The following is a 19,063-nucleotide window of genomic DNA, read 5'->3' as shown; positions in this document are numbered from 1 at the left end:
TTTCGGGTTTTGTGTGCAGGTTGTGCTCCTTGAGGCAGGCGAGTACATCCTCGAGATCTTTTGCATGGTCGGCGTCATTCTTTGAAAAGACTAAGATGTCGTCTAGGTACACGATGCACGTTTTGCCAAGTAGGTTGCGCAGCGCATGGTTCATGACACGTTGGAAGACGGCAGGGGCATTTGTCAGCCCGAAAGGTACAACTGTGAATTCAAATGACCCTTGTTTTGTGCGGAAGGCAGTTTTGGCGATGTCTGCATTGCAAATTCGCACCTGGTGGTAAGCCTGTACCAAATCGATTTTCGAGAAAACTTTTGCGCCACGGGTGTCGTCAAGCAAATCGTCTATACGCGGCATTGGGAATGCATCTTTTATCGTCACTGCGTTCAGGCCACGGTAGTCAACACACAGGCGCATTGATCCATCCTTTTTCTTGACAAAGAGGACTGGTGCACCCCATGGGGAAGATGACGGGCGGATATACCCCTTTGCAAGTAAGTCAGTCACTTGTCGGTCTAGTTCATCCATCTCTGCATGTGACAGGCGGTATGGTGCCTTGGTCACAGGTGCTGTGCCCTCATGTACATGGATTTCCATCTCAGGGCCGCCTGGTGGTGGTCGTTTGGAGGGCGGCTGATCAAGGACTTGGGTGTATCTGGCATGTAGCTCCTGTAGCGCCCTGTCTTGTGTCGTCGTGGTTGCTGCCACATGGATTGCTGGATTGGTATCGTTGTCAGGGAATGTAATTCGTAGCCATCCCCATTCCTCAATTTGGTCGTTTGCACGTGCAGTTTTCAGTGCACTGATTGACATAGGCTTCAGCTGGTCCTCGTCGGTCCGAGGCTCTGCATTACCCCGGATGGACCAGCTTTTCCCGCCATAGTCAAATGTCACCTTGTCAAGGTGGCTGTGGATCGTGGCCTTGTGTTTTTTTAGCCAATTATTTCCTAATATTATATCTTCGGAAACTGGGAGAACAAGGCAGTGTACTGTAATTGTTAGGTTGCTCAGGAGGCGCAGCGTTACTGTGCACGACTCGGTGCAGTCCTTGTAGTGTGCGCCATTGGCCAGTTGTATTGGTTGGCTGTGTTGTAGTCGTTCGGATTTCAGTTTAAGTCGGTCGCGGGTCTGTTCGTTGATGATGGTAATTTGTGATCCATTGTCGATGAGCACACGGATGGCTTTGGTGTCTATAGTTGCATTTAAAATCAGTTGGGGCTCAGGTGAGGTTTGTCTGTTAATAGCGGTTTTATTTGGGGGGCAAACGGCAATTTCAGAGATGATAAGGGCAGAGGACTCACATCCACTCATGCCCTTCTTGCTTTTGGGTGTGTATTCTTAGGGCAGCGATGCCACTTGTGTTCATCACTGCCACACCCAAGGCACACGTTGTTGGCAGCCCACTTCTCAAACATCTCCTTGGTACAGCCCGACTGCTTGGAGACACTTGCAAATGGCGGCAGGCCACTGCGTCTCCTTTCTGTCTGCACTGCATTCACCATTATTGCATCCACATTCATAGCTGTATTATCATGACGGCCATGAATGCGCAGGAAGGCTCTGGCACGGGAAGTCAGTGCATCAATCTCGTATACTGTCGAGCTTGTCGATTCGCTCAGAATCTGCTGGTTGAGCATTGGTGGTAGCTTCATGAGGAAGGTCGTGGTCACATGCCTGTCTGAGAGTTTGAATTCCAGAATTTCCGCGAGGTACTTGAATTGCACCACAAACTCCTCTAAGGTCTCTAATGTCCCAGGCTGTTGTAGGTGGTAGTATTTGTGCAGTGTGTCATAGTATGACACTGCACGCGAGTATGTAGTTGTCAGGAACTCCTTGAACGTTCCCCAGTCGCGGTGGTCCTTGTTGTGTTCTGTACAGTGTCTGCGGTACTCGTTTTTCTTGTCTGTTGGGATCTTGTGTGAGGCTACAAATACCCACTCACTCTCGTCTAGCTTTGCGTGGATAAAGTGCTCCTCAGTATCTCTCACCCAGGGTCCAACGGCAATTGCCACCTTCTCTGCGTTGTCCTCGTCTGGTGCCAGTGTCGGGCTGAATCTCATTGCCGATTCGTATGGCGACATTCCAGTCATGGTTACTGTTTTTTTTTTTGTTTTTTTGTTTTTTTTGTTTTTATATATATATATTAACCAGTTTGTCTGTCGGTCAGTCAGTCGTTGATGAGGAAGCGCGGGTTTTCGAACTTGAGGTGCTACCAAATGTAATGCGATTTGGACTAGCTATAATATATATTAATAGAAATGAGACTACGGGAAGAGCTAAAGAGCTCACTATTCAGAATTCGCCGTACGCGTAAAATATCATAAACATATTTTACGCGTCTGCGCTGTCACGTGACTCGGCCCCCATTTCTGATGTCACAATATGAGCGTCAAGCACGGTGCAGCAACGGGTGACAATGTAAGCAATAAATAGACTTTTAAGCGTGAATAAAACAGCAACTTATGTTTAATAGAAAAAGCAGCGAGAATATAGGTGTTGCGCAGCCCGAATATATGGAAGTGGATATCGAGTTTGAGAATCGTGAAACAAGTCTCCATCTGCATGCCGATTGATAGGGAATTAATTGGACTATACAGGAGTAAATTGGCGAGACATAGTAATTGTTATGCTAAAAATATATATATTGAACAAATGACCTAAAAGAAAGCTAAGGGATGAACAGCCTCCACTGTTCATATTCATTAGTATTTATGTGTGCGTATGAATTCCCACATATCCAAGTAGGGAATTAACTACCGATTGATTCATTAATCAATCGCCGGAGACAAGTCACAATTCCTTGTATCATAGTAATAATGCTCAGATATGCTCCCCATTTTGCAATACACACGTGTGAGTGCACACACACGAAAACCACAACATTGACTTACCAAGATACTGGTCTACTCGCAGAAGAATCAGTTCTTGCCAACGGAATACATAATTGGCAAGTCAATATTATAATCTTTGCATGTGCGCATCCATGGATATACATTTTCAAATGGGGGAGGCATATCAGTGTGTTATTATTATATCCCCTGATTTGATCCTACATGGTGCTATCTATGGCTTGTCAATCAGCATGTTGATGAAGACTCGTTTCACGATTCTCAACTTCAACATCCACTTCCATATCATCAGACTGCTCAGCAGCATGTTTTTTATTGCCAAACTTAGTTCTGGTTTAAACAATACCAACTACTCTCTTTTTAAATCAATTATACATGCTAACAATAACCTGCCATATGCAATCAATCAGTGCATGCATATAAATTGGTAACTGCAAGATGGTTTGAAGGTTTTTTAAAGGTTTTGGGTAAAAATTGTAGCCTTGACAATTCCAGTAAATATTTTAATAACACTCATAAAATATTAAAAAAAAATATAGTACGAGAACATGTTGCAAGGACACATATTTTTATAGGTTGTTAGATATACAACATATGTTCTTGACACCCATTATTTTACATTATCGGTCCCAAATGAAAAAGGTTCACAAGAGTCTCAGCAGAAAAAAGCCCAACGACTAAACACTTGCAAAGCATATAGCTGTTATCAATGCAAAGCATTTTAAATGTTAACGGTGATTGGTAGCAATAACAAGAAATATTTTTTACTCAATAATTCAGTTAAAATTAAATATATTCTAGGATTGTAATAGGCACAATTACTACTTAAGTCAGAGAACAGTTTCTAAGTTGTTTAAAAATTATTCAATCAAAGCATCTGTGGTCCAGAGGTATGATTGCCGCCTGCCACGCGGTAGACCCGGGTTCGATTCCCGGCGGATGCACATATTTTGCTCAATGTTAATTTCTGCTGCTGATTTTACACATAGCCAAAGCTATTTACTCTAATTTTTTGCCGTTTAAAAATTGAATAAAAATATGTTATTAGTTCGAAAAGTTCACACTTTGAATGGCTAGTTTGTGGACTTGCTTGCGTCTCTGCGAGCGGGAGAGAGCAAGCTCATCGTTGGTATTCAGCGGCAGAATGATTTTGGCATATTGGGGCTGAGCAGTCTGCAGCTGCGCAGTGTACTCCATTTTGGCATATCCCTCAGATGACCTGCGGTGAGCGCTGCTGTGAGGTCTCTGCAGCAGTGCATGCTGAATGGTGGGAGGTGGAGGTGCAGGAGGGTTGAAGGCGTGGAAACGGTACGCCTCGATGAGCAGATCTTTCATTAAAGGCAGAGCCATCATGTCCGAATTCCGCTCAACAACCCGAAGCAAAAAGTTCTTGTCCATCATGGGAAACCGAATGCAGGGCAAGAGGGAGCCAAGAAACTCCTTGCGCTCAGACAGGCTTCCCCAGGCGCTACTATTGGCTGACAATGCCGATAGCGGCTCGGAAAACTCCCTCGAAGAGCACAGTCTGGTAGCCGAAACGACAGAGAGGCGCGAAGGTGTGATGGCAGATGTCGGCGACGGGGCAGATTCAGCCAGCAAGCTGGGTCGACCAGCGTTAGAGTCCAGCGCACTAGTGTAGCCTTCGCGAGTGAGCTCGGGTTTTCGACGCGGGCTGGCAACGGCCGCACGGCGATTGAGGTTTGCCCAGGGTGATCGCGGAGGAAGGAGGGAAAGGTTGGATGGCGAGCGGTAGCATTTGAGCACAGCCTCGTCGGAATTTTTTCCGGTCCTCGTAATATGCCACTCAGCCGACAGCACACTGCTGGCGCCTGATGCTGGTCTCCCCGTCCCAATCTTTTGCGTGGCGCCCACACCAGGGCTGTATCTGCCGCCATTGGGGAATTTCGGCGATTGCACATCGATGTCGGTGTCTTCACGGAAATTTGTCCACTTGACTACGGTCTCGAACAAAAGCTCCTCAGACTCGACATTCAGTGTATCGCTCGAAAGAACTTCGCGCAGCAAATGCGCCGATGCCCACATCGTCGACGGGCTATGACAGAGCTCAGTAAAGCGCCGACAGCAAAAATTTTTGCATGAGCGCTGCTGTTCTCCCGCCTCCAAGTCCGTGGCAATCGACCAGATGTCCCACACAGTGTCTGTTGACAGGCGTGCCATCAGGTTACGCCAGCATATTTCGCGCAGTTCCTTGACTTCAAACTGATCGGCGCACAAGAGCGTTTCAACAACTTCCTCGGCCGACACGCTGTCTTCGTACTTGGTTGCCTTAGGATCAAGGTCACAGACATGTGTGTAGGCAAACTCTAGCATGCGCTCAAATGCCCGTGGAGTCACGTCCCAAACTTCGACAACCTTTTCGTATGTTTCGCGCATGCCGTTGCTAAACATGGCCTCAAAAACAGGGGAGATCTCCATCAGAATTGCCTTGTGCGCGTGGTACCGCGGCCCAATTGTTTGGATATCGGGCTTGGCAGTGCCAATTCGTGGGCGTTGTGCGTAGGGAAGCGCCCGCGGGTAGCAGTTTCCCGGCATCGGCGTGATACACAGAGGTCGAGATTCGCCTTCCGGAGAGCTGCTAGGCGGACTCGGTTGCCCGTGCATTAGAATCTCGTCGATGCTGTAGTTGATGCGCAGCGCGTCCTGGCCCACGTTCTGGAAATCGCCGCTGTTGCGTGGCGACAAAAGTCCCTGCTGCGAATACTGACCGCTATTAGGTCCCGGAGACAGAATCAATGCGGAAGAGTCGCGCAGCTCAAACTGAATATCCGAGAATCGCGCCGACTTTAGTAGCTGGTTGAACGGCGCTGCTATTTTTTCGGGGATGTATACGGCAATCGCCGGGGATGGCTGTGCTGTGGGCGGCAGGCCTTCGTGTATGGTCTCGCGCACATGGAAACGAACTACGAGGCATGTCATGTCATCCTGGATAAACGAGTCCATATCCGTTAGCCCAATGAACTTATCGTCGCCCCATGTGCTGTATGCCGAGTCCACCCAAACAGTAATCGGCGTTGTATATTTGTTGTAGTCGAGTCCCCGCATGCGCAAGTTTTCCAGAGTAAATGAGACATCCACTTTTTTCCTCAGCTGCTGCAACCGATCTGTCGTCGACTCGTGGACCGACAAGTAAAGCGCCAAGTCCTATTTTTTTAAAAAAAAAACATCAATGCCCAAATTAGTGAGAATGGGTAAAATAATTTGGCAAGTTTTCAAATAAAATATTTACAAAGCACAGCAATACATTGTAAAAGCAAAAATTGCAAGCGTACCTGTGGGTTGCGAGCGCGGCCTTTAAATAGTTTAAAAACCCAGCGCAGACCGTCTGCGTCAAATGCCGGGCTGTTGTGCTCAATGCATGGTGCGAGCGTACTCCATTGTCCGATGCGCCACCGGTATACGTACTATATACAGGTTAAAGATGTTTAGAATCACATTTAATGCAATAGAAGGGTTAGAAACAATTACCATGGTAAAAAAAGCAAAAACAAACAAACATATTACACACAAGTGGTGCGTCGCCAGATTGCGAATCAGCGCAATACGTACCTGTAAGTTGCCTACTCCGAGCGGATTGCAATAAAAGGTATTGGTGATTTCGGCGTCCAAAACAATAGCAAAAAAAAGAAAAAGAAACAACAGCAACGTATAAAATAGATTAGTAACAATAAGTATCTGGTATTTTTTGGATTAAGTGATAGTGCAGCAAACACATTTAGACATGCGTGTGTGAGAGGTGCATATGCAGGTATACTTTGCACACCCTCTGGAGTTTATCTGCATTGAAATAAGCAATGGCAAGAAAAACGACTGCGCGCTCGCAGAGAAAAATTGTGAGCGTAAATGGTCAAGTGAGACTGAACATGCACACTATGTCGTACCTGTTGGTCCCATTGTAATTGTATATTGTTTTTGTCTGAATATGTGTGGGTGTGGTGTATGCAAATTTTTTTGAGTATGTGTACAATAAGCGAATGATTGTAATGAAATGTAGGGAGTGGGATAGTGAGTGAGTGAGGGAGGGAGGGATGAAAAATAAAATGCGAAAGGTAAGATAAAGAAGAGCAGAAATGTAGCGCAGGAAAAGCCGCCAAACTAAATATTAAATAACAGCAGAGGATGTTCTCAGCAGCCGATTTCGGTATTGCTGCCTCTAAAATAATTTTAGAGCTCAGAAAGAAAGAAAAAGAGAAAGAGAGAAAGGGGGAAAGAGCCAAGGAATTGTTGATCGAGTGTGTTCCCTTTTTGCTTCTGTTTCCTTTGCTTGGCCGGCCCGATTGGGTTATCCCTCTTTCCAAAAAGAACGGGTATCGATGGGTTTCTGAGAGCGACCGTAGAAAAACGAAGAAATTGCTATATAAAGAAATTATAGTATGGAAAGAGTGTAGGTATTCGTATTTTGGATGGAAGAAAAGGGGTGTTTGTCGTTTTTTGCTTTTTGTGCTGCGTATTTTTAGTAACAGGGTTTGCGAAGATCGAATAATCCCTGGGTTTGAGCGCCAAAGTGTATCAAAAAATGAGCGTTGAAGTTCGGTATCAGCAACAAGGATGTAAAAAATAAATATTAAAGCACCGGTAAAAAAGTTTAATAACAAAAAAATCAAATAACGATGAAGAGAAAAACCAAGAGTGCAATGCGACTAAAAAAGGTTGTCGCAATAGTACAAGATGTGAACAAACTTTTTTTTGCGCTGCTTGATAAAGAAATATGACCCAATAAACAGAGACAGGCGTTATTATGTGTGGCGATCTTTCAAGTGAAATAGTGGCCTAGCAGATGTCTAAAATTTCCTTTTTGCATGCATCCTCTTTGTTGCCTCAACAACTACGTTCGAATTTCATAAATCAACCCAAACAGAAGAAACAAAAAAGTAGGGCCAGGTCAAAATTTATTAATTCCAAAGTCATTTATTCTTTATTTTCCATTATAATGCATACAATAACGCAATAGGATGGCAAAAGTCGAAAAAAAAGTTTAGCAGGCTCTTTATGCGATTCTACACGCCTTATTGTGTTCTAAATATTGTTCAGCAAAAACATGTCTTGTTTTAGAATTAAAAGCTGGGTCTGCCCATCTTTAAATTACATATGTGTGAGTTAATATTGAATAGTAGAAATACATTTGTCCAGCAAATATTAAAAAATGAATCAAAGGTCTGGACAACGAAATGATGACGCTTCATTTTTTAACATATTCCCCACACTGCCTAGAGACTCAAAGTTTGCTTTTGCGAGCCTTAGAGTCTAGCTTGTCGACAATTCCCATGGTCGTGGCCATAGTCTGCAAAAATAGGTTCCCCACTAAATGCGCAAAAGAAGAGGAGGCCTGGCCAGTCGCCACCCTTGCTGCCACGCCCTGCTGAATAACAGTGTTCCTAAACAGTCCAAAAACTTTGGCAAACTCCCACCCTTCCAGCGGGTACTCGCGGCCCATCAAACGACAATACCTCCGCAGCAGTCTCTCCTCCGAGGGCGAGGCCTCTGCCGCAGGTGCACCATTTAAGCCGATTAAAATAGAGTGCACTGCATTACTGCTAGAAAATGGAACCAGAAGCGGCTGCAGCATATTGGCTAGGTCCGTCCGCGGGTTTCCCAGCGTTGACAGCTCCCAATCGAGAATACCAATGATTATTGGCTGAGTTGGATGCCACACGACATTGTCCATCTTGAAATCGCCATGCACTATGGTGGTCTCGTCGGTACATTTGTTAGCAGCAAACCAGCGCATGAGATGGTCCAGACGCGGCAATGCGCCGACACTCCCACCCTTCGAGTCCACAACCGCTGCCTGAGCTGCAGAGACCCTGGCCAGGCTGCGCATCTGCCGCTCATAGTACCCGCTTGGCTTCCCGTACCCGGTCAGTCCGATCTGCCGGTAATCAACCTGATGAAGCTTGGCCAGCACATTGACTAGCGCGTCCCAGTACAACACCCGATCCTGCGGCTGAATCCTAGGCAGCCGCACGTCGGAATGAATGCGGCCTTCCAAAAACTCCATCAGATAGAACGGCGTGCCTAGCACGCTGGTGTCCTCGCATAGGGCGTACACTTTAGGCACTGGCACCTGCGTGTGCTGTCCCAGAGCATGCAGTACCCGGTACTCGCGCTCGACAGCATGGGCCGTTTTGGACAGCAGCTGGCCGGCGGGCTTTTTGCGTAAAACATAATTCTTGCCTGCCGAATCCGTAATCAGATACGTCGGGTTGCTCTGCCCAACGTTGAACTGCTTGACTGATAATGGGGGCAAAACATCCTGTTTGATTTGTTTCAAAAATAACTCGAGCTTTTGGATGTCCAGCTCGTGGCCGCTGCGCACTTCGCCAAGAAGTGTCGAGGGCACTGGCGAGTTATGCTTATCTCTGGGGGTGCTCATCTTGTGTGTTGCTAATAGTAATGTTGTAGAGGTGTAGAACAAGCAAAAATGGAAATATAGAGATATGAGTATATAAAGCTAAATGAAGGAAAAAGAAAAGAAAATGAATATTAATTCTTCGGGTGGCGGCTCCATTACTACTCCGATGTGCAGCAAAGGACGCGCCTGTGCGAAAATCGGCACATGTCAAAAAAGCCGCTCTGAGCGAAAAAAGCGCCTCATTTCAAATTTATTTTAGCCCGTGTTTATTTTCACGCATATTCTACAGAGTGTCACACTCGCGGCCAATGTACCTCAAGCCCGGGCGCTTGGGCGCAAATGCAGTGATATCCGGACATCCATACGCCTTGATGGTCTCCAGTTTCTTGCACGTTGCCAAAACGTCCTCGAGAACAGCATCCGCTGTGCATCGCACCCACGATAAGTCGAGCTCCTCGAGGTTCACGCACCCAGATGTCTGCTCAGCCAAAACATATTGGCTTGTGCCAGACTCAGGGTCTGTTGTCCGGTTGTATATGGATCCCGCCAGCGCAAGCAGCCCGTAATTGGACAAATTGTCGTCGACAGAGTTGATGTTCAGCCATGTCAGTGTGGCGCCCGAGTGCAGAACCAGCTCTTGAATAACGCTGTCTGTCAGCATGTAACACCGCTCCAGTCCCACACGCCTATATCCCTTGTTGGCAACCATGGCCTTTCCACGCTGGCTGGCAAAAAACTGGGCCATGGCGGCCGGTGAAATTCCATTGCACTCGTTCAAATACAACTCCTGCAGGTTCTGGCAGTTCGCGTCCAGAGCATTCAGTAAAAAGCTATCATCAATGTCCTTGAATCCTGACAGATCCAGGACGCGCAGCTGCGACCCGACAGTGCGGATGACTCGCGCAGTCGTTTGGCTGCTCATCGGTTTGTGCGGACGCGCCAGATCCAGGGACTGCAAGCAGCTCAGCGGCTGCCACGATGGTATCGGGCCCGTGTAGTCCTTGGGCGACCCGACGGACGCCGCTTTGCCCTTCTTGCTGCGCTCGTTCAACAGGCGCAACACACGCTCGGTCTCCTGCTCCTCCTCCTCGTAGTCCGTAATCGGGACGGCCAGGATGGCCAGGCAGTCATCATCAAAGTCAATGCACTCCGAGATGCGCAGCTCGACCAGCTGCGTGCAGTGGATGGCCAGCGCCCGTGTGGCTACCGGGCCGAACCCAACAAAGCGCACTTTGAGCGACGTCAGCCGCCGCGCACATGTGCGGAACAGCATGGCCCAGGCACTATCTTTGACCAGGAATGCGCCCTCAATACGCAAGGATGTCAAAAAGGGCAAGCGAGACCCAAAGTCAATCAGGCCAGAGCTATCCAAGCGGCCGCAGTACTCAAGATCGAGCGCCTGAATCTGCGGGCACTCATTGACTATGCGCTGAAGGCCGCTGCGCGATATTTTCGTACAGTCATACAGCGTTACCGCGTTCTTTTCGGCGCCCAAGAACAAGCTAAGGGTGCTCTCATCCAGAACGCGCATCTTGCTGATGATCCGACAGAGCCTGTTCAAGCTCTGGGCAGAAATATCACCAAACGAGTCGACCTGATCCAGATGCTTGGCAATCGCCCGCACGCACAGGTCCTGCAGCGAGGGAAGGCCGGGTTCGTACTCCAGCAGCCCATCAGCCGTCTTCTTCATCTTCCGTTTCTGGGGCTTAGCCGGGCCAGCAGAAGCCAGCGTCTCGTGCGCACGCTTTGCCACAGCGCCCTTCTCGCCGAACGACTTGTCGACAGACTTGCGGCACATCACGCAGAGGAGTTTCTCTGTCTCGTCGTGCTCGCCGCGCAGCAAGAAGCGCTTTCCGCAGATCTCACAAGACTTCATGCGACCACCTTTGCGCGCTGAGCTTTTGTTCAGGCCATCGTTGTAGTCGGCTTCGTCGTCAGAGTCGTCGACCTTCTTTCTCTTGCCCTTGCCCTTCTTGCCCTTCTTCACATTTACCGCCGGAGACTCCTCCAGATCCAGAGTGACCATCTCGACAGCCGGCTCGGCAGAAGGAACAGCCACCGCGGTGGTGGCCCTCGCTCGGGTGCGCATCGGCCTGCTGCTGGTGCCCACGTCTGCTTCCACAGCTGCGTTCTCTTCGTTTTGCAAATCGGCAGCTACCGCAGCGTCAGCACTCTGTTCAGTTGTGTTGCCTGCGGGGGCCCTCTCTTGCTGCCCCAGCAATTGTTGGGCGCGCTCTGCGGCTTCTGCGCGCCGCCTCTCGCGAAAATGTTCGCTGACACCCAGTTCCTGGAGATAGTCAGTGAGCGCCGAGTGCGGACCCTTGATGGTGTTGCCGCTGGCTCCTCCTCCTCCTGCGCCGCCAGATCTACCACCACCATTTCCGCGCCCACGATCGTTAGCGTCCATGTCTATGAGTACTTTTTGAGTTTTTATACTTTCAATACTTTTAATACCCAAATGAAAGGGAGGAAAAGTGAGAAAATGGAATGGAAAAATAAAGTAATGGAAAAAAGATTTATTTCTCGGATTGTAATTGTAGAAAAGTTGTGATGGATGGACTCAAAACAGAACATAAAATTTTGCTGCGCATTTTTTCAAAATCTTGGCGCAAATGTTTAAAAAAACGGGCGGATTTGATAGGACGAGGGCGAGTAATAAAATATTTTCACAATAAAATATTTATTTGAATGAACACAATGACAGTAACAGCAGGTCTCTCTTACAGGTTGGCCTCGAGCAACTTGGCGGAATTGATGGCAGTGATCTTCTCGATGAACTCGTTGACAGGGATGGTCTGGCCCTTGGCCTTCGAGTCAGCGTTATCACGGCAGCGCACGTTGACACTGTCCTCCTCCATCTCCTGCGCACCGACGACGCAGATAAAGTTGTACTGCGCAATCTCGGCATTGCGGATCTTCTTGTTGAACGTCTCGCCTCCCAGGTCGACGTCGGCATAGAAGCCAGCCTTGTGCAGTCTCTGCTTCACGGCCTGCGCGTACTCGAACACGACACCGGTGACTGGGACGACAATTACCTGGCGCGGCGACAGCCACAGGGGCCACTTGCCGGCAAAGTTCTCAATCAGAATACCCATGATGCGCTCGATCGAGCCCAGAATAGCACGGTGAATGATGACGGGGCGCTGGTAGTCGGCGCCCAGCTCAAGGTCAGTGGCAGCCGTCTCCTCACCCTCGGTGTTGGGCGCGCGGAACTGCAGTTTGAATCTCTGCGGCAGTTGGAAGTCAAGCTGGATAGTCGCACACTGATGGTTGCGCTTGAGGGCATCGCTGATGGTGATATCGATCTTGGGGCCGTAGAAAGCACCGTCTCCGTGCTTGAAAGTCCACGGCGAACCAAAGTTATCCAGCGCCAGTGCGAGCTGCTTCTCGGCGTAGTCCCAGACGGAAACCTCACCGAGGTACTTATCCGGGCGAGTCGACAGGGCCAGCTTGAAGGTGAAGCCGAATATGCTGTACACGTCCTTGAGGAAGGCAAGAGCATCGATAATCTCGCTCTTGACCTGGTCCTGAGTGCAGAAAATGTGTGCGTCATCCTGCTGGAAGCGGCGCACACGGGTGAGGCCAGAAAGGGCGCCCGAAGCCTCGTTACGGTGCAGAACACCAAAGTCAGCAAAGCGGATGGGCAGCTCGCGGTACGAGCGATCACGTATGCCGAACATCAGGCAGTGGCCGGGGCAGTTCATTGGCTTGAGTGCAAACTGCTCCTTGTCAACGTCCAAGTTGAACATGGCCTCTTGGTAATTGTCCCAGTGACCCGACTGCTTCCACAGCTTTGTGCTGAACATGTTGGGAGTCAAGACCTCCTCAAAGCCGCGATCCCAATACATGTTGCGGATGAAGTCTATCAGTTTGTTGTAGATGCGTGTTCCGTGCGGCATCATGAACGCGGATCCGGGGCTGAGATCATTGAAGAAGAAGAGCTCCTGCTGCTGACCGATCTTGCGGTGGTCGCGCTTGGCAGCCTCCTCAAGGAATTGCTTGTATTCGGTCATCTGCTTCTTGTCGGGGAACGACACACCGTAGATGCGCTGCAGCGAGTCGTTGTTGGCATCACCGAGGAAGTATGACGCCGAGTTCTTCATGACGGCAAACGAGGTAATGTTTCCAGTGCTGGGCACATGGGGGCCACGGCACAGATCGATGAGCGGGCCGCAGCGGTAGACGGTGGTCGACGTGTTGTCGGGAACCTTGGAGTCGATCAGCTGCACCTTGTACTTGTTGTACGAGAACATGCGCAGCAGGTCCTCCTTGGTCATCACGAGGCGCTCAAAGGGCTGCTTCTCCTTGATGGCCTTGTTGGCAAGAGTCTCCAGGGGAGCAAAATCGGCCTGCGAGACGCTGCGGCCAAAATCCTCAGGGACGGCGATATCGTAGTAGAAACCGTCATCAACAGGGGGACCGTTGCAAAGGTGGCAGCCAAAATGCAGCTCGCACGCCTCGCCCAGAACGTGGGCGCTGGAGTGCCAGAACACCTGCTTTCCTTCTTCAGTCTCAAAGTCAAGCAACTCGAGCTTGGCGCTCGACTCTAAGGGGCGCAATGTGTCCCACAGCTGGCCGTTGACCTTGGCAATGACCAGGCGCTTGGCCAGCGACTTGGAGATGGCGTTGGCAATGTTCATCGGAGTGGTCTCCCATGAGGTGCCCTCGCGCTCCGTGTTGTCGGGCAGGGTGATTGTGATCTTCTCACGCGGCTTCTCTACAAGGGCAGCGTATTAGTGCAGGAAAGTTTGCAGAATTTAAAATTTAGGATATGCTCTCTGAGTGTTGGCTTGCGTGCAAGCTGCAGCTATGCATCTGGGAAATCATACCGTTTAAATGCTGCTGCTTTTTTGTTTTGATGATTCACAAATCGAAACTCGGCAAGCAGCATCAAAATTATTTCTTCCCATGCTCATTTTTTAGGTCAAGTCAAGGTTGTACTTACGGGCAATTTCGTCCTTTTGTTTCTGGAACAGCTCGTCAAAGATGCGGTTGCGGTGCTCAATGAACTCGGGGCGGTCGGCCTGAGGAGTGGCTGCGTTTCCGGGCTTAGCCTTCTTCGGCTTGCTCACCTTGGTCGGGGCTGGGGCCGGGGCCGGGGTAGCGTCAGTGTCGTTGAGTGCAATCTTTGCAGTTTTATCCTCGAGGCTGGACATCTACACGCAAAAGCAGCGCACAAAAATATAGCAATAATTTTCGAATTTAGCTTGCAATGTGCTGTGTCGTTTGTGGTTTGTAGTTTGTTGAGTGTACCAATAAGATAAAGTGCGTCTGCGATCAAAACACCGGTGCGTGTGTGCGTGCATTTACCTTTATTTATCTAGTTAGAATATTATGTTGTAAATTTGAATATTTAAAGACAAAGAAAAGGCAAAAAAAATAAAACCGATCACCCTGTTTTTTTCAAAACGGTCTATTTCCTTGTTTCCAAAGTGCTGCATTTTGGAAGCGAGGGAGTTTTGCCACGGTTCATCAATGCAAAAGCCGAGCCGAGCTGGCAGTAGCTATAGTCGCGTCCGATTAATCCTTTTAGCCTTGCCACGTGTATTGAGTTGATGTCACAACGCCATTCGCCCGCTTTCAAGCTGCCAAGCTTGGCATGACAAAGCGCCAAAATTTAAGTGGCAAAGGTTTCGATGCAAAGGCGCATTTAGCGCCATTGTGGATTCCATGTCTTTAGTGCTTTTTTGCTTTACAATTAAAGGCGTCGTGCAGCTGTTAATTCGATATTTCCACTTCCTTTTTCTTACAATTTGGACTGCAATTATCTGTTTTATATTATCGTTCATTTCTTTTTTTGCGCGAGTGGTACCTTATTCATTCCGGGTTATATATACACACATTCCAACTCCAGTCTAATTCACAAGCAAGATGATGGACGATTCCTTTGCTGGCTCGCAGGCATTGAGCTCCCGCGCCAACGGTTTCTTTGGGAATATCTTAGTTGTAAGTCTCTGTCTATTTCCTGTGTTCGAAAAAGGCGACAGTCAGGAGCATTTCGGCTGTAAATACATTCCAGCTCTAGTTTTTTCTCCATACAACTTGCTAAACGTGCTGCACTCCCAATTTGAACTCCCACTTTGACAATGTAGAATTACCAGACCCTCTTGGACAGAAGCACGCCACACACTGGCGCGCGGTGGACTCTTTTTGGCACACTACTGCTGGCGTTCATGCTTCGAATAGTTTTAGCACAGGGATGGTTTATTATCTGTTACGCGCTCGGCATATACATGCTCAATCTGTTCTTGGCGTTCCTAACACCGAAAATCGACCCTGAAATGGCAGAGGAGATCGAGGAGGCCGAGGCCGCCGATGAGTCTGGACCCGGTCTGCTCCCGACGAGGAATGACGACGAGTTCAGGCCTTTTATTCGCCGTCTGCCCGAGTTCAAGTTTTGGTACAACTCGACCAAGGCTGTATTGATTTCGCTAGTCTGCTCGTTTTTTGCGTTCCTGGACGTCCCTGTTTACTGGCCCATTCTGCTTTTCTATTGGGTCTTCTTGTTTGTCATCACCATGAGGCGCCAGATCGAGCATATGGTCAAGCACCGCTATGTGCCATTCGCCAACTTTGGCAAGCAGCGCTACAGCCGCGGAAAGTAGACTGGTTCTTGTTTTTGTGTATCCCCATTGCGCGCCTCGTCAAACCCAAAAAAGTTTATAATCTGTTTGAACATATATTTATCTGCTTGCAACACAAGTGCATTTCGTCTATTTTTTGCTTTACTTTAAAAAATAATCAAACGCCTACCGGAGTTTACTTGTTATTTTCAACTGCACTAATTGCTATATATTGGTCTTGTGACAGGAGGAAGCGCTTAGCCTGCCGCCGCGTGCGCTTCCTTACCTCACTGCGATGACATTCGGCTCCCACGTTCGTGAGTTTCGTACAATTCAATGTGTACTATATTTTTTTACCCTCCCCACTTACTAACTGGCCAGCCTATTGGGTAAAAAAACAACAGGGAGGGAGAAAGATACTTCGGTTTTGAAATCTTGAGATTCAGCCCACCATTATTCGACGAACGATGACTTCATCTGGAAACTTATCAGCAATGAGGCATGCATTGTTCGTGCGTGCATATTGTATCTCAAGGCACCACACATGAAAAACAAATTGCTTGATGGTGCGCATTGTGGCTGCGAAATATACAATTGAAGGGCGCTTGAATGGCCGCCATCATGTGTACGCAATAAAAGCAAATAAACCACGTGAATATATTTTGACAAAGCTGTGCTTTCCTTTTTGAGACCTTGGCCATAGCGCGCGTGGTGTCGTTTTGGTCATATTGCTGTGTATGTTCGCTTATATACTTATTATGGCGACGCTTTACAATGCCTGAATTGTTCTCTCGGAAAATCACATAAATGGTGGAAGGGATTCCATTTTGAACTACTGTCCTTCCCTCCGTCTTATTTTTGTTATTTTTGTTATATATATCGTTTCGTATTGTACTTTTTTAAAATCAATATTTGGCCCATTCTCTACATTCCCGCGAATACTGATCAATCGACGCTGATATATTTTTCTACGGTCATTGATACCACACAACGTGGTCATTGGCGAGCCCGGGTTTTGTTTCAAGTTTCCACACAGTCCTGTTTAATTCATCTGGTCTTCCTTATTTTTAATATTCTTTCTTTAGTTTTTTTGGTCATGGCATACAGCTCTAGACATTCCTCGGAGATGCGCGACAGCCAGCCGCTATTGTACGGCAAGCGCTCGCTGTGGCGACGCCTGGCGGCCAAATGGTACCGACTGGACCGCACGAGCCGGGTGGTATTTAGTTTGTTGGCACTGACAATCTGTGGGGCCATGGCCTCGCGCATCATTATAGAAGTAGTCGACCCATTCGACCTCCTGCGCGGCCCGCAAGTGACAATCAAGTCCAAGGTCGACAAAAACAACGACACAGGGGACACAGACAAAGTGCGGCGACAGGCTGTACGGGCCGCGATGAAGCACGCCTGGGATGGATACAGCAAGTATGCGTTTGGCCACGATGAACTGCAGCCTGTGAGCAACATGAGTAACGACAAGTGGGGCGGCTGGGGTGTCACTTTGATCGACTCTCTGGATACCTTGCATATAATGGAGTTGTACGAGGAGTTTAGGCAGGCAGTCACGCATGTTGCCGGCGTGGATTTCTCGCATGCGCAGGATGGATTCACGACGCCGTTTTTTGAGATGATCATCCGGTCGCTGGCCGGCCTGCTGTCTGCCTACGAGATGAGCCTCGACCGGAGATTGCTCGAGAAGGCAAAGCAGGTGGGCGACGCGCTGCTGCCAGCATTCAACTCATCGACCGGTATTCCATATTCCCGAGTAGACGTCAATGCCGGCCGGGCCGCTCCCTCCAACCGCGTGTGTATTGCAGAGGCTGGCACTGTGCAGCTCGAGTACTGGAAGCTCTCAGAGCTCACTGGGAATCCCATCTACCACAAGACCGCACAGCGCGTGGTTGACATTCTGGACAAGGCCGAGAAGCCGCACAGGGGCTTATATCCGATTTGGATTGACATTGGAACTGGCAAGATGAACAGTGGCCAGATCACCTTTGGCGGGATGGGCGACAGCTGGTACGAGTACATGCTCAAGCAGCATATATACAGTCGCGGAACCCACAGCCAGTATTCGCGCATGTACGAGGAGTCCATTGACGCGATGAAGGAGAAGATGGTTAAGAAGTCGGTTTTTGACCCCGACATGTACTACGTCGGTGATCTGGATTCGTCGGCCACTCGGTTCAGCCCAAAGTTCCAGCATCTCACGTGCTTTGTACCTGGAATGCTCGCACTAGGGAGCAAGACTTTGGACCGCCCTGACGACCTGGAGTTGGCCAAGAAGCTGACATACACCTGCTTCCAGATGTACAACAAAACAAAGACTGGTCTCAGCGCTGAGTACGTGTTGTTTAGGGACGAAAGCGGCAAGGGTCTTACGGGCAAAGGCACTGATGACTTTGCCACGGTGGATCTCGACACCGCAACGATTGCCGAGCAGGGCGACGGCTTTTATTTCGGCAACGACAGGAGTTATATACTGCGGCCGGAGACCGTCGAGAGCCTGATGATTATGTATCGCATTACCGGCGATAAGATCTACAAGGAGTGGGGATGGCAGATATTCTTGGACATTGAAAAATGGACCAAAACGAGCTCAGCGTATTCGGCATACCACGATGTCACATCGACCAAGCGCAATGAGATGCTGACTGACTCTATGGAGTCTTTCTTTTTGGCAGAGACACTGAAGTATCTGTATCTGTTGTTCTCGCCTGTCAACTACTACTCTCTTGACGACTACGTCTTCAACACTGAGGCACATCCATTCAAAATAATGAGTTAACGGTTGCTCATGACAGTATATTATTTTACATTTCTCGATTATCCTTACATTAAATATAACACTACATTACATCATTGACTACAGTGCTTGTTTTGAGACCGCACAAAAAACATGACGTTGTAACCTTTTTTGTTTATGATTATGTTAAAAATTTTGATAGGGGATAAAAAATGTAAATACAAAATAAAGCGTTGGCCGGCGCAGTAGGTGATATGTCCCAATCACAATAATAATAACAACAGAAAAATAAAATGTAAAACAGTTGCCAGCCTTGAATTCATGTTTTTGTTGGTGATTGGCATTACTACTCAGCCAAAAAAACCTTGATAACAGCCTTACTATTGACAATAGCCAGTGTAAACTTAAAATTCAAAACAACTCTTTGCGTTAAGCCACCTTGGCTAATAAGACGCAGCCTGTACATTTAAACAAAAAACGTTTTCTATTATTTAGTTACTCTCGGCTTTTTATTTAGCGGAATTACCAAAACATGTG

General features: G+C 48.3%; 7 protein-coding genes and 1 non-coding gene across 8 annotated transcripts; 3 read left to right on the top strand and 5 right to left on the bottom strand.

Moving 5' to 3' along the window:
* Positions 1 to 3,720: 3,720 nt before the first annotated feature.
* BX661DRAFT_t29 lies at positions 3,721 to 3,791 on the top strand. Its single transcript has one exon. It is a non-coding gene; the product is annotated as a tRNA-Gly (tRNA).
* Positions 3,792 to 3,861: 70 nt separating this feature from the next.
* On the bottom strand, positions 3,862 to 6,871 carry BX661DRAFT_77313 (uncharacterized protein). The gene is made up of 4 exons (XM_051539476.1): positions 6,747 to 6,871; positions 6,415 to 6,425; positions 6,138 to 6,269; positions 3,862 to 6,009 (listed from the first exon to the last, which is right to left on the bottom strand). Exons 1-4 carry the CDS (start codon positions 6,757 to 6,759, stop codon positions 3,892 to 3,894), a joined length of 2,274 nt encoding a protein of 757 aa, XP_051393977.1. The 5' UTR covers positions 6,760 to 6,871; the 3' UTR covers positions 3,862 to 3,891.
* A 913-nt stretch (positions 6,872 to 7,784) lies between these two features.
* Positions 7,785 to 9,308, bottom strand: BX661DRAFT_178676 (kinase-like domain-containing protein). Its single transcript, XM_051534986.1, has one exon. It carries the CDS (start codon positions 9,236 to 9,238, stop codon positions 8,081 to 8,083), a length of 1,158 nt encoding a protein of 385 aa, XP_051393976.1. The 5' UTR covers positions 9,239 to 9,308; the 3' UTR covers positions 7,785 to 8,080.
* Positions 9,309 to 9,500: 192 nt separating this feature from the next.
* On the bottom strand, positions 9,501 to 10,907 carry BX661DRAFT_140798 (uncharacterized protein; the record flags this gene model as incomplete). The annotated part of the gene is made up of 3 exons (XM_051532859.1): positions 9,501 to 9,728; positions 9,804 to 10,187; positions 10,326 to 10,907. The coding sequence occupies 3 exons, from the start codon at positions 10,905 to 10,907 to the stop codon at positions 9,501 to 9,503; spliced, it is 1,194 nt and encodes a 397-aa protein (XP_051393975.1).
* An 865-nt stretch (positions 10,908 to 11,772) lies between these two features.
* On the bottom strand, positions 11,773 to 14,573 carry BX661DRAFT_178673 (threonyl-tRNA synthetase). The gene is made up of 3 exons (XM_051534985.1): positions 14,528 to 14,573; positions 14,163 to 14,373; positions 11,773 to 13,934 (listed from the first exon to the last, which is right to left on the bottom strand). The coding sequence occupies exons 2-3, from the start codon at positions 14,371 to 14,373 to the stop codon at positions 11,938 to 11,940; spliced, it is 2,208 nt and encodes a 735-aa protein (XP_051393974.1). The 5' UTR covers positions 14,528 to 14,573; the 3' UTR covers positions 11,773 to 11,937.
* A 314-nt stretch (positions 14,574 to 14,887) lies between these two features.
* Positions 14,888 to 16,028, top strand: BX661DRAFT_178672 (retrieval of early ER protein Rer1). The gene is made up of 2 exons (XM_051534984.1): positions 14,888 to 15,163; positions 15,310 to 16,028. The coding sequence occupies exons 1-2, from the start codon at positions 15,089 to 15,091 to the stop codon at positions 15,820 to 15,822; spliced, it is 588 nt and encodes a 195-aa protein (XP_051393973.1). The 5' UTR covers positions 14,888 to 15,088; the 3' UTR covers positions 15,823 to 16,028.
* A 1-nt stretch (position 16,029) lies between these two features.
* BX661DRAFT_178670 (uncharacterized protein) lies at positions 16,030 to 16,499 on the bottom strand. The gene has a single exon (XM_051534983.1). It carries the CDS (start codon positions 16,479 to 16,481, stop codon positions 16,311 to 16,313), a length of 171 nt encoding a protein of 56 aa, XP_051393972.1. The 5' UTR covers positions 16,482 to 16,499; the 3' UTR covers positions 16,030 to 16,310.
* Positions 16,500 to 17,035: 536 nt separating this feature from the next.
* Positions 17,036 to 18,568, top strand: BX661DRAFT_140513 (glycoside hydrolase; the record flags this gene model as incomplete). Its single annotated transcript, XM_051532847.1, has 1 exon — positions 17,036 to 18,568. The coding sequence occupies one exon, from the start codon at positions 17,036 to 17,038 to the stop codon at positions 18,566 to 18,568; it is 1,533 nt and encodes a 510-aa protein (XP_051393971.1).
* Positions 18,569 to 19,063: the final 495 nt, after the last annotated feature.

Source organism: Kickxella alabastrina (genome assembly GCF_025024165.1).
Source record: "Kickxella alabastrina strain RSA 675 chromosome Unknown BX661scaffold_4, whole genome shotgun sequence".
Classification (NCBI taxonomy): Eukaryota; Fungi; Kickxellomycota; class Kickxellomycetes; order Kickxellales; family Kickxellaceae; genus Kickxella; species Kickxella alabastrina.
This window is presented reverse-complemented; position numbering and strand designations above follow the sequence as displayed.